Raw genomic sequence first — 14,071 nt, forward strand, 5'->3', positions numbered from 1 at the left:
CAGTATATACCCACATATGACATTGCATACCTTATCCGGGTTACACCAGTGTCATACATGTGCCCTAATATCAGTATATACCACATATGACATTACGTACGTTATTCGGGGTACACCAGTGTCATACATGTGCCCTAATATCAGTATATACCACATATGACATTACGTACGTTATCCGGGGTACACCAGTGTCATACATGTGCCCTAATATCAGTATATACTACATATGACATTACGTACGTTATCCGGGGTACACCAGTGTCATACATGTCCCCTAATATCAGTATATACCACATATGACATTATGTACATTATCCGGGGTACACCAGTGTCATACATGTGCCCTAATATCAGTATATACCACATATGACATTACGTACGTTATCCGGGGTACACCAGTGTCATACATGTGCCCTAATATCAGTATATACCACATATGACATTACGTACATTATCCGGGGTACACCAGTGTCATACATGTGCCCTAATATCAGTATATACCACATATGACATTATGTACATTATCCGGGGTACACCAGTGTCATACATGTGCCCTAATATCAGTATATACCACATATGACATTACGTACGTTATCCGGGGTACACCAGTGTCACGGTGGTCTCAATGGGACCATTTAAGTATATTGGATGGATTCCAAATTACGTCACACTCCGGAGCGTCAGTGATGCAATGACACAGAAACAAGATGAATCTGAGCTAAATCATAAAGTTTATTGAACAAATCATCTCTTCTTATACCCAAAGAAGTGGGCGTACATACAGGGTGTATTATAGAGTAATCATGAATTCGGTAGGCGTATATGGGTGTGTCATTGAGTAATCATTAACCGTTAGGATTCAGCAATTTCTATACATGAGTATTACAAGAATATCCCACCCCTAATCATGAATATTCTAACTGTTCTGACATCTGATGACGAGGTTAACTCAGTGCATATTACGTAGTGTATGTTTTAGTCACCTTACTGCGTGGCATAACAAAGTCTATTCTGACATTGGTTTTTCCATTAGTCTCATCTTAAACTATTTTAATAACCATCTTATCACTTTATTCCAGCCACTTTATTACTCTGTTTATTATGGGGTGCGGCATTATGTCTGCAAATATACTGATTAATATGAAATACGGGTCAAGCTGACCTGGAGATGCATGTTACAAGCTTAAGTTATTGACAGAATGTATACACATATAGGGAATATATATGAACGTATTGATTTCCCTATCAATCCCTCCTTTTGAGAACAGATATGAGACCTCCCTCATCCACAAGTACTTCAATAGCAAGAAGCTATTGTCGGGCCTTCCCGAATTCCCTGAAGGTATGGGAAGGATCATATCTTATTCTCACTTATAGCATTTCACATTTAATCATCATTGCAGGGCTTTGATTCCAAACACATAGTTGTATCAGTCAATCTATGACAAAGTCCTTGATTGCAGGAAATTCAGCAGTATCCACAGGTAACAAGTATTGCCGCTACGACTGCCACCGAGACGAAAAGGCTTGACATTAGGCCACTCCATTTTCCAAACCAGGTTTGCAGCCAATCAGTGAAGGGGTTGTCAATGCCTGAGTTTTCAGCCACCTCTTCAGACAGGGATGTAAGACCCTCTAGCGCTCTAGTGACACTTCCATCAGGGGCTGTATTATTCGGGATAAAAGTACAACCATTAATGTCAATAATTTTGCAAACCCCTCCTTTTTCTACTAATAACTTCTCTAAAACTACTCTATTCCTCCCTGTTATCAAAGAAATTAGATCAAATTGTTCAGCTATTTCCTCTATGAATCTAAGCTGATTGGAGAAAATATCATTTATAAGCCGTATGGTCATCACAGTGTCATTTTGGGTTATCAGCCCGTCGGTCGTCTCCCCTTTTTGGAGCGAGGTTACTAGAATTATCAGAAACAGGATCATTCTTTTGCTACAGGGCTTATAGTGGCTTGCATGAATCCAAGTGGCCTTCCCCTCAAGTGGCGGTAGTAAGGAGGACTTGGAAAGGACCAACAAACCTGGAATAGAATCATAAGCTTGTTTATGCACAAGGGAGAGTCTCTTCTGGAGGCTCCGGACATAACTGATGAAATTGTCACAGTGTATAGGCCTAGCCTAGTGTCTGTGGGAAATACAAGCCTAGCCTTGATGCTGACCTGAATAAAACCTTTAATAGGAGACAATTTCTTTATTTTTCCATTGGCGTGTACCCTATAGAAAATGAACCCAATGGCAAGCACTCTGTGCAGGGTTTCCCTAATTTCTCACTTGCTTTCTGACTTTTTAAGCTTTAGGGTATCATTCAGTCTCTCCACTTTTTCCCTAGTTTGTGGATGTAAAGATGTATGAAATGCTTGTGTGACCCCCAACATTTGCATAACATTTTGCATTACCTCTCCTGTAAAACGGATACCTCTGTCAAATTTTATGGCTTCAGATCCACACCTACAGAAAACCTCCAATATCAGTTTCTTTGCAGTGGCTCTTGCAATGGCTTTTGGCATTGGTGGCCGGACGCCTTCCCCTGCGAAAAGATCAACACACACAAAAACATACTCATACATGCCTACCTTAGGTAGTTGTATGAAGTCAATCTGCAGTCATTGAAATGGGTAGAGGGTTTTTGGTGCATGAATCTGGGGCACCTTAACTATACTACCTGGATTGTGTTGTATACATGTGTGTATATGTCATCCATGTTTTGTGTAAATGTGTTGGCAACCACTGAAAACTCAGGTGTGAAACATTGCTTCTCCACCAAAACACAAATAGCATTTTTAGACAGGTGGGTCGTGTCGTGAACAGCTACAAGGACCTTGGCAGGCATACCCGCAATCCCACCTTCCACAGACCTTCATTGTCCTGAGCTCCAGCCTTTGACCAGACCTTTCATCTCTTCCCCCGGTGTTTCCCAAGTTAGAGCCTGTAAAGGTACTTGAGTCCATCTGGTTACACTCAGTACTCACCATGATCAGCGGAGGTGTTCCTGGGGTGTCCTTTCACCTTGGTTTCCTTGCTGCTTTTGTTTGCACCTTGTCTCTGCCTCATTGGTGGCTTTGTGTGTGCCTTTACCTTTCCTTACAGCTACTTCTTTTAGAAGCATCAGGGTTTCCATCAACTGTTTAATGAGACTCCCATGTTTAATACAGGTACCTGCTGTTGTAATGAAATCTCTTGCCCTCCATATGGGTCCATAGTCATGGGCAACTCTAAAATCATACCTGAAGTCAGTGTGTATGTTGTACTGTTTACCTTCTGACCCTCTAAGCAATTCAATGAGCGCCATCAGCTCCATCTCCTGTGCAGACATATGAGGAGGGAGTGGTTCTGCTGTGACTACCTCATGTTGTGTGATCTCTGTATACCCAGTGTAGAACCGTCCATCTTCACCAATGTTTCTTGAGCCATCTACAAAAAAACTCAACATCTGAATTAATGAGAGGTACATTAAAAACATGTGAAAAACCTAATTTTCCCTGAGTCATGGTCTATAAAATCAACAAATGAAGAAAAATAATGATTTTCCTTGTCCCATTTCCCCCCCTTTTGAATCCATTGCACCAATAGGAATTAGAGCAGCTGGGTTCAAAAGCAAGTACTGTATCTCTTTAAGGTTACAAGATTTTGTAGGCTTTATTGCAGCAGAAGGAATTAATTCTGTGATATATTTCCCTATTGCTGGATGTTACTTCACTATAAGGGACTTTGCTCTTAGCTTTACCACTGGAGAAACTGGCATATGCCCAATATCAATATCAGGGACTTTGACCACAGGGACTTACTGTAATGCTGGATTGTCAGGTGGGGCTGTATACACTGTATACATCTATATACCCTGTACTGTATCTACTCTTAATAAATTAACAGGTGACTTATCACTGACTATAGTCTATCAATCTGGTCATACATATATGAGTAATTACAATTTGTGGTACATTGATACAGGATCCTATTGTGAGTTCTAGGATGAGACACCTTCCCCTGAACTTTACCTTTATGTGGGGACCTACAGTGACGCTTGGTGTGTCCCATCTTCTCACAGTTATAATACTCAAGACACCTACATGCTTTCCTGGCTGGGTTGTATTCCAGGAATTGTAGATTCTCCCATTTTCTCTATTGTGTCCATAACTGATTGCATTATAGATTCAGCATTTATTTCCCTTTAAGATGGACTCTAGATCTGCCCATGTAAATGTTGTTCACCCACAATCTGTCTATAGAAGCCCCTTTACAAACCAAATGAGTCTGGTACATTCTTGAGTAGCCCCCTTTTATCTTTTAGACCCCATGGTTTATAATGAGATCTTGGTTCCTCCCCCCCCCCCCTTTTTGGCAAAACATTATTTACACCAATCATGGTTTTGCTATCCATACACACAAGTCCATCCTCCTGGTCCTGTTGCAACAGGAGACATGAGATGGTGGAGGAACTTTACATTTGCTATTTTTCTCATATATTATACCTTCCAAAGTCTTTCAAAGTCTTTCAAATATCTTTCATTACCTCAAACCAAACTTCCTTTTCTGACCAACTTATTGTCATTAACCCATTAATCAGCACTAAAGCTGATCGTCAGCTCACTAATGGATCACTTCACATTTCTAGAACTTGCAATAACTTAATAACTTACTTGAATCTTTCTTTCATAACAACTTTGCATGCACACATAACACTATCTCACAAGCATCACAAGCCTTACCCCCTTCAGGTTCCTGCTGGCTAGGTACATTTCCCATGTTTGCACTTTCCTCTATGCCCACCTCTGGTTGAAATATAAACCTCTGTGTCTCTCAGTACTGTATACCACTACCGTACTCTATAAGATGCCACAGATACTGTATCCTCCTGATCTAACTCCCACTCCAGGCATTTTCTCCCACCCAATAGCTCACAAAGTGCTTGCTGGGCCCAAGAACAGTTCAGCGACCCCTTTGGCCAATCGTGACTTCCTAAATTTCAGTCACCTTCCAGTCACTGATCACCGCCCGAGGAGCTAGATACGGTACAGATATCAGGCTACTTTCCGCATAACAATAGATTCTATATATCAACCAGAGGGTGAAGCAAACTAATGCTAAACAAAACAAGAACAACCTAAAACCTTTCAAATTCTCCTGAAATCATGTGAGATAGCGTCGTGCGTACTACAAGACAAACAATGACAAACATAGGACAAACATAAGACAAGACTTATCCTCTGATCTCTAATTATCTCTTATTGTCCCCAAGAGGAGGTATCTGGCATGTAGGATCACCCATCAGGGGCACTCTTTCCCAGCCCCACCGGACACACTAGTCTGATCCCAGGAAGAGTTGGTCTTTACGGTAGACCCCAACAGACCATTCCATACCCTCTAGGTATTAGGCAGACTCATACATTCACACAGCCGTTACACGTTAGACATAACAAAACAGTAATACATAGAGCTATCCAATCCAATATACCATTAAGTATCAAGAATGATATTCTACGGTTCTTTGCCAAATAATATGGGCTGGAAGTACAAAAGACAGACTATAGCATACCTTCAGATCCGGTCCAGAGTTAGAAGACCCCCGGAAACACAGAGATATTGTAAGTAAGAAGCAATGGTTCTTACCTCACCGGTGATTGTCTGTGTGTCCTTTGATCCTCAACTCTGTTATTGCCGGGTCTCAAGATATTGAGGTCTTTTGCCTTTGCCAGCCCCACGTTGGGCGCCATTTACTGTCACGGTGGTCTCAATGGGACCATTTAAGTATATTGGATGGATTCCAAATTACGTCACACTCCGGAGCGTCAGTGATGCAATGACACAGAAACAAGATGAATCTGAGCTAAAGCATAAAGTTTATTGAACAAATCATCTCTTCTTATACCCAAAGAAGTGGGCGTACATACAGGGTGTATTATAGAGTAATCATTAACCCGGTAGGCGTATATGGGGGTGTCATTGAGTAATCATTAACCGTTAGGATTCAGCAATTTCTATACATGAGTATTACAAGAATATCCCACCCCTAATCATGAATATTCTAACTGTTCTGACATCTGATGACGAGGTTAACTCAGTGCACATTACGTAGTGTATGTTTTAGTCACCTTACTGCGTGGCATAACAAAGTCTATTCTGACATTGGTTTTTCCATTAGTCTCATCTTAAACTATTTTAATAACCATCTTATCACTTTATTCCAGCCACTTTATTACTCTGTTTATTACGGGGTGCGGCATTATGTCTGCAAATATACTGATTAATATGAAATACGGGTCAAGCTGACCTGGAGATGCATGTTACAAGCTTAAGTTATTGAAAGAATGTATACACATATAGGGAATATATATGAACGTATTGATTTCCCTATCACCAGTGTCATACATGTGCCCTAATATCAGTTTATACCCACATATGACATTACGTCCGATATCCCGGGTACACCAGTGTCATACGTGTCATACATGTGGCATAGATTGCAGCTTGGGCGCACAGCAAGGCGCAGAAGGGAAGGAGCGCTATGTGGCTTTTGGAGCACAGATTCAGATGTTTGGTATCTGGACGCCATGTCATGTTTGTAGAGCCTGTAAAGGTACCAGAAAAGTGGATTCCCCAAAGGAGTGACCCCATTTTGAAAACTGCACCCCTCAAAGAATTTATCAGGGGGTGTAGTGAGTATTAGTATCCCGGACGTGACTGCACAGCGGATGGTGTAGAGGGAACATATAAGCTGTGCGGAGAACATTGCAGACACCAAATTCCCTACTATGTCCCAGTAGCTCCTATAATTGGGGGAGTCACTCTGGGGGTCACTTTGGGGGTGTATCTAATCCTCTAATGTGTGATACTGTATACTGAGCTGTGTATCTAATCCTATCCTGTGTGATACTGTATACTGAGCTGTGTATCTAATCCTATCCTGTGTGATACTGTATACTGAGCTGTGTATCTAATCCTATCCTGTGTGATACTGTATACTGAGCTGTGTATCTAATCCTATCCTGTGTGATACTGTATACTGAGCTGTGTATCTAATCCTATCCTGTGTGATACTGTATACTGAGCTGTGTATCTAATCCTATCCTGTGTGATACTGTATACTGAGCTGTGTATCTAATCCTATCCTGTGTGATACTGTATACTGAGCTGTGTATCTAATCCTATCCTGTGTGATACTGTATACTGAGCTGTGTATCTAATCCTATCCTGTGTGATACTGCATACTGAGCTTTGTATCTAATCCTATCCTGTGTGATACTGTATACTGAGCTTTGTATCTAATCCTATCCTGTGTGATACAGTACACTGAGCTGTGTATCTAATCCGATCCTGTGTGATACTGTATACTGAGCTGTATCTAATCCTATCCTGTGTGATACTGTATACTGAGCTGTGTATCTAATCCTATCCTGTGTGATACTGTATACTGAGCTGTGTATCTAATCCTATCCTGTGTGATACTGTATACTGAGCTGTGTATCTAATCCTATCCTGTGTGATACTGTATACTGAGCTGTGTATCTAATCCTATCCTGTGTGATACTGTATACTGAGCTGTGTATCTAATCCTATCCTGTGTGATACTGTATACTGAGCTGTGTATCTAATCCTATCCTGTGTGATACTGTATACTGAGCTGTGTATCTAATCCTATCCTGTGTGATACTGTATACTGAGCTGTGTATCTAATCCTATCCTGTGTGATACTGTATACTGAGCTGTGTATCTAATCCTATCCTGTGTGATACTGTATACTGAGCTGTGTATCTAATCCTATCCTGTGTGATACTGTATACTGAGCTGTGTATCTAATCCTATCCTGTGTGATACTGTATACTGAGCTGTGTATCTAATCCCATCCTGTGTGATACTGTATACTGAGCTGTGTATCTAATCCTATCCTGTGTGATACTGTATACTGAGCTGTGTATCTAATCCTATCCTGTGTGATACTGTATACTGAGCTGTGTATCTAATCCTATCCTGTGTGATACTGTATACTGAGCTGTGTATCTAATCCTATCCTGTGTGATACTGTATACTGAGCTGTGTATCTAATCCTATCCTGTGTGATACTGTATACTGAGCTGTGTATCTAATCCTATCCTGTGTGATACTGTATACTGAGCTGTGTATCTAATCCTATCCTGTGTGATACTGTATACTGAGCTGTGTATCTAATCCTATCCTGTGTGATACTGTATACTGAGCTGTGTATCTAATCCTATCCTGTGTGATACTGTATACTGAGCTGTGTATCTAATCCTATCCTGTGTGATACTGTATACTGAGCTGTGTATCTAATCCTATCCTGTGTGATACAGCTGCTGATACATCTCATCTTCTTATTCTTACAGTTTGGCTAGTAATGATCTCCCAGACACTTCCTGCACCCACTTGGCCTCTGTAATAAGGAATAACCGGTCCCTGAAGATACTTGTCCTGTCCTTTAATCGTCTGTCCGGTCCTCACTTCAGTGACTTGATGGCCGCTCTGTCCAGTCCAGCCTGCAGGATAGAGGAATTATAGTGAGTATAAGAGATGTGTACAGGAGGAGACATGTGGGGACAAGTTATACAGGGATGTTATCCTATTATATACTCTGCACCCTGTTATATATAGTCTCACACCACGTGACTGATGAGACTAGAGCTGCACTTCGGTGACACCAAGAAGCAGATGGAGTCCAATCCAACTCGTAGATGAAACAGAGTAAAAGGTGTAATTCATACAAATAGATCACAGGTTACAGTGCAAAAGGTAAAGAAGGTTAGAATAACACAGAATATACATGACAGATGTGACGTGTTAATCTGAAGGGAGTGAGAGCGGGTGTGAAGGTGGAGTTAGTGCTCTCCCCTCATGTTACCACAGCCTGCTTATATAGGCGGAGGACGCTTTACCCTCATCCAGGCTACTTCCCCATAAGGATAAGTGTAGGTACGACCCCTCCATGTTCTCCGGATCGTTCCTTGGTTGACCATGGCCCTAAGTTTGGCTACAATGATGTGCTGATAACGAGACTATTTATTACCTCCACCCAATATCCCACCAGCCCCTCCATCTGTCATGGATGACATGCTGCACACAAATGCTACTCCATCACCTCCTCCATTCATACACTCTTTAACCCCTTAGTGACCAGCCTGTTTTGGACCTTAATGACCAAGCCACATTTTGGAAATTTGCCCTGTGTGACTTTATTAGTGAATAATTGTGTAACAGTATTAGGCATCCAAGCGATTCTGATATTGTTTTTTCGTGACATGTTGTACTTTACTGAGAAGGTAAAATTAGACTGATATAACTTGCGTAAATTTATTAAAAAACTCGCAAATGATGAAGATTTTGAAAATGTTTCAAGGTTTTCCATTTTCAGCTGCGATATCTCACATATACACAATAATACAGGGCAAAACAGTTAGTAGTTATAGACTTCCAAATGTTCCTTTTGTGTTTCAAGCATATTTGAAATAATTTTAGCATATTTGAGTAACAATTTACAAGTTTATCGAGTTTATAAGCAAATTTTGGAAATTTGGAGTTTGTGATTTTTTCCTGTACCAAGCGATGTTTGCAGACAGGAATAGGCGGCCTAATGACAGAAACTCCCATGAAATGACCCAATTTGTAAAACTCGCCCCCTTCAGGTATCTTTGAGGGGTACAGTGAGCATTTTGATCAAACAAATATTGTTTTACAAGAATTATTACAAATGATGAAAAAAATTAAATTTTCATTTTCTTCAAATATGTGTCATTTTAAAGCCAGTTTTTTTGCGCACAACGCATCAAAATGAAGAAACACACCCCAAAATATATCACCCCACTTCTCCCGTGTTAAAAAATGTACACTTTGTGTCCTTAGTCCTATGTACGCACATACAGGAGGGCCCAAGAGGTAGGGAGGGCCAAATGGATTGCAAAACACAAATTTTGCTTGCAGATATTTTAGGCCCATTGCACATTTGAATAAGATTTCAGTTACCAAAGCAATTGAAAACCCCCATAAATGACCCCATTTTATAAACTACAACCCTTAAGGTATTCATTGAGGGGTATAGTGAGTACTTTGACCCCATAAGATTTTATAAAATTTGCATCAAACAAAAAAATTCATTTTTTTTTACACAAAAGTGTCATTTTATAGGCAATTTTTTTGCACATAACACATGAAAATGAATAAAAACACCCTAAAATAGATGACCCCATTTCTCCTGTGTTCAAAAATGTACACTTTGTGGCCTTAATCCTACGTACGGATGCACGGTAGGGCCCAAAAAGATGGGAGCAACAAGTGGATTTCAAGACACAAATTGTGCTTGCAGATATTTCAGGCCCATTGCGCATTCAAAGAAGATTTGAGTTACCAAAACAATTGAAAACCCCAATAAATGACCCCATTTTATAAACATACCAATAACATACCATGTGAGGGAGGGTCCCCTCCAAACAAAAATAACCAAGATAATAGATTATTATACACCAATGGGCAACAAAAGAAAAATACAACACAATGTGACAAAGAACACTATAACAAAGTCCTTAGAAAAAGAACTAGAGGCTGCAGAGAAGGAAGGAGAGGCAAAATAGATGAAGAAACACTGAGCCCCAGTCCCAAAAGGAACAGAGTTTAGGGACATGGATCTTCAATGTATCCAAGTATGAACTTTCATCAGCTGAAACCAGTCTCTTGTCTAGAGGACTATCCTTCTGCCCCACTCAAAAAGTGGATGATTTACAATGATACAATGATCTAAACAGATACATTAGGAAACTTACACTTAATAGACATTTCCATATAGTTCAGGATTCTCAACATCAAAAGATTGAAAGAATTGAGTCTGCTGAAACTTCAACAATGGGGGATATTATATATCCAAACGCCACTGAAATCAAACCACCATCCACCTTTTACCCGTTGCATCATAAGGGTCATAATATTGAGACGTTTTTTTCTCTAGTCTCAAATGATTTTAAAAAACTCACCAATCATAGTGAGGTTCCCTCAAACCTCACTCATGATGAAAAGAAAGCCTTAAAATCCCTTAAAAACAATTCAGATATAATAATAATCAGAAATGCAGATAAAGGGGGAGGAGTGGTTGTGCAAAATAAAAAATGTTCCATTCAAGAAGCTAATAGAATTTTAGCAGATACTAACTATTCTATTAAATTGGATTCGGATCCCGCACAATCTCATTTATAAAAGTACCTACTACTTGTTAATAAAGCTCATGCAGAAGGCATTCTGTCTAAAAAAGAGGAGTATCTACATATCAAAGATCCAACAATAAGTTTATTCTATCACTTACCTAAAATACACAAAGACCCCCTCAATCCACCTGGTAGGAGAAAAATCCCCCCACAGTTTGTTACACAATTTCTCCTGAACACGGCAATACCCCATATGTGGCCATAATCTGCTGTATGGGGACATGGCGGGGCTCAGAATGGAGAGAGCGCTATTTGGCTTTTGGAGGGAAGATGTTGCTGGAATAGTTTTCAGGTGCCATGTCACATCTGCTGAGCCCCTAAAGTACCAATACAATGGAAACCCCCTAAAAGTGACCCCATTTTAAAAACTACACCCATCAAAGAATGTATCAAGGGGTATTATCATTTTGAGGCTAAAAATGCTTCCCAAAAATTAATGTACAAAATGAAAATTTAAATTTTGAAAGAAATCTGCCATTTCGGTGCCCAATACGTTGCACCCACTTTGTGTTGTCAGAGACCTGCACTCCTAAAACTATTAAGGGGCCATCCCGAGGGGCAAAAAATGATATATGTGGGTATAAACTGCTGCTTGGGCACACAGCAGGGCTCAGAAGGGAAGGAGCACTAAACTTTTTAGCTTTTGGGGTACAGATTTAGAGGGACCCTCTGGGCGCCATGTTGTTTTGGCAGAGCCCTGGAGGTGCCAGTAAACTGGAATTCCCCAATAAGTGACCCCATTTTGTAGGGCAATTTTAGGGTCTCTCCAAATGTGACATGGTGTCCAAAAACCAACAATCCAAATCTGCACTCCAAAAGCACATATCGCTCCTTCACATCTGCGCCCTGCTTTGTACCCAAATGGCGGTGTATGCCGACATGTATGACACTGGTGTACCCCGGATAACGGACTTAATGTCATATGTGGCACAGAAGGGAAGGAGCGGTATTTTGGTTTTTGGAGCACAGTTTGGTTTTTGGACGTCACTTTTGCAAAGCCCCTGAATTGCCAATAAAGTGGAATCCGCAGACATGTCACCCCATTTTGGACAATACCCCACTGATGGGATTTATAAAGAGGCGTAGCGAGCGTTTTTAACCCTTGAGTGTTGCATTTATTTAGTTTCCAGAAATGAAATTGCAGCTGATAATGAGAAGTTAAAAATGAAATTTTTCCAGAGATTCGCCATTTCAGTGCCCAATATGTTGTGCCCGACTTATGTCAGCAGAGACAAACACTCCAAAAACTGGTAAGCGGGTATCCCGGGCACAACAGCTTTTAGAGCGTTCATCTCTGATACAAGGCGGGCACAACATATTACTCACTGAAATGACGGATTCCTGGAAAAATTGTCATTTTCACCTCTCACAATCATCTGCGTATTCATTTATGGATAATAAGTTATAGCAACACTTGGGGGTTAAAAATGCTCTCTGTACCCCTGGAGAAATCCTTCAGGGGTGTAGTTTCCAAAATAAGGTCACATATCGGAATTCCACTTTACTGGCGTTTCAGCTCTGCAAAAGTGTCATGGCATCCAAAAACCCAATAACCCTTCTTCCTTTCTGTGTCCGGCTGTGCCCTAATATCAGTATATACCACATATGACATTACGTACGTTATCCTGGGTACACCAGTGTCATACATGTGCCCTAATATCAGTATATACCACATATGACATTACATACGTTATCCTGGGTACACCAGTGTCATACATGTGCCCTAATATCAGTATATACCACATATGACATTACGTAGGTTATCCCGGGTACACCAGTGTCATACATGTGCCCTAATATCAGTATATACCACATATGACATTACGTCCGTTATCCTGGGTACACCAGTGTCATACATGTGCCCTAATATCAGTATATACCACATATGACATTACATACGTTATCCTGGATACACCAGTGTCATACATGTGCCCTAATATCAGTATATACCACATATGACATTATGTCCGTTATCCTGGGTACACCAGTGTCATACATGTGCCCTAATATCAGTATATACCACATATGACATTACATACGTTATCCTGGATACACCAGTGTCATACATGTGCCCTAATATCAGTATATACCACATATGACATTATGTCCGTTATCCTGGGTACACCAGTGTCATACATGTGCCCTAATATCAGTATATACCACATATGACATTACGTACGTTATCCCGGTTACACCAGTGTCATACATGTGCCCTAATATCAGTTTATACCACATATGAAATTACTTACGTTGGGGCCACACGGTGGCTCAGTGGTTAGCACTGCAGCCCTCCTGGTGTTCAAATCCCGCCAAGGGCATAAAACCATCTGCAAGGAGTTTGTATGTTCTCCCCGTGTTTGCATGGATTTCCATCCCATATTTCAAAAGACATACTGATAGGGAAAAAAATGTACATTGTGAGCTCTACACTCACCGGCCACTTTATTAGGTACACCTGTCCAACTGCTCGTTAACACTTAATTTCTAATCAGCCAATCACATGGCGGCAACTCAGTGCATTTAGGCATGTAGACATGGTCAAGACAATCTCCTGCAGTTCAAACCGAGCATCAGTAAGGGGAAGAAAGGTGATTTGAGTGCCTTTGAACGTGGCATGGTTGTTGGTGCCAGAAGGGCTGGTCTGAGTATTTCAGAAACTGCTGATCTACTGGGATTTTCACGCACAACCATCTCTAGGGTTTACAGAGAATGGTCCGAAAAAGAAAAAACATCCAGTGAGCGGCAGTTCTGTGGGGGGCGGAAATGCGTTGTTGATGCCAGAGGTCAGAGGAGAATGGCCAGACTGGTTCGAGCTGATAGAAAGGCAACAGTGACTCAAATAGCCACCCGTTACAAC

General features: G+C 40.8%; 1 protein-coding gene across 1 annotated transcript in view; it reads left to right on the forward strand.

Moving 5' to 3' along the window:
* LOC142214651 (NACHT, LRR and PYD domains-containing protein 3-like) overlaps positions 1–14,071 on the forward strand; it is a 260,153-nt gene that overhangs the window by 137,404 nt on the left and 108,678 nt on the right. The window contains exon 11 of the mRNA XM_075283591.1: positions 8,356–8,526. Coding sequence (XP_075139692.1) covers positions 8,356–8,526 — 171 coding nt within the window. The remainder of the gene's footprint in view (positions 1–8,355; positions 8,527–14,071) is intronic.

Source organism: Leptodactylus fuscus, chromosome 7 (genome assembly GCF_031893055.1).
Source record: "Leptodactylus fuscus isolate aLepFus1 chromosome 7, aLepFus1.hap2, whole genome shotgun sequence".
Lineage (NCBI taxonomy): Eukaryota > Metazoa > Chordata > Amphibia > Anura > Leptodactylidae > Leptodactylus > Leptodactylus fuscus.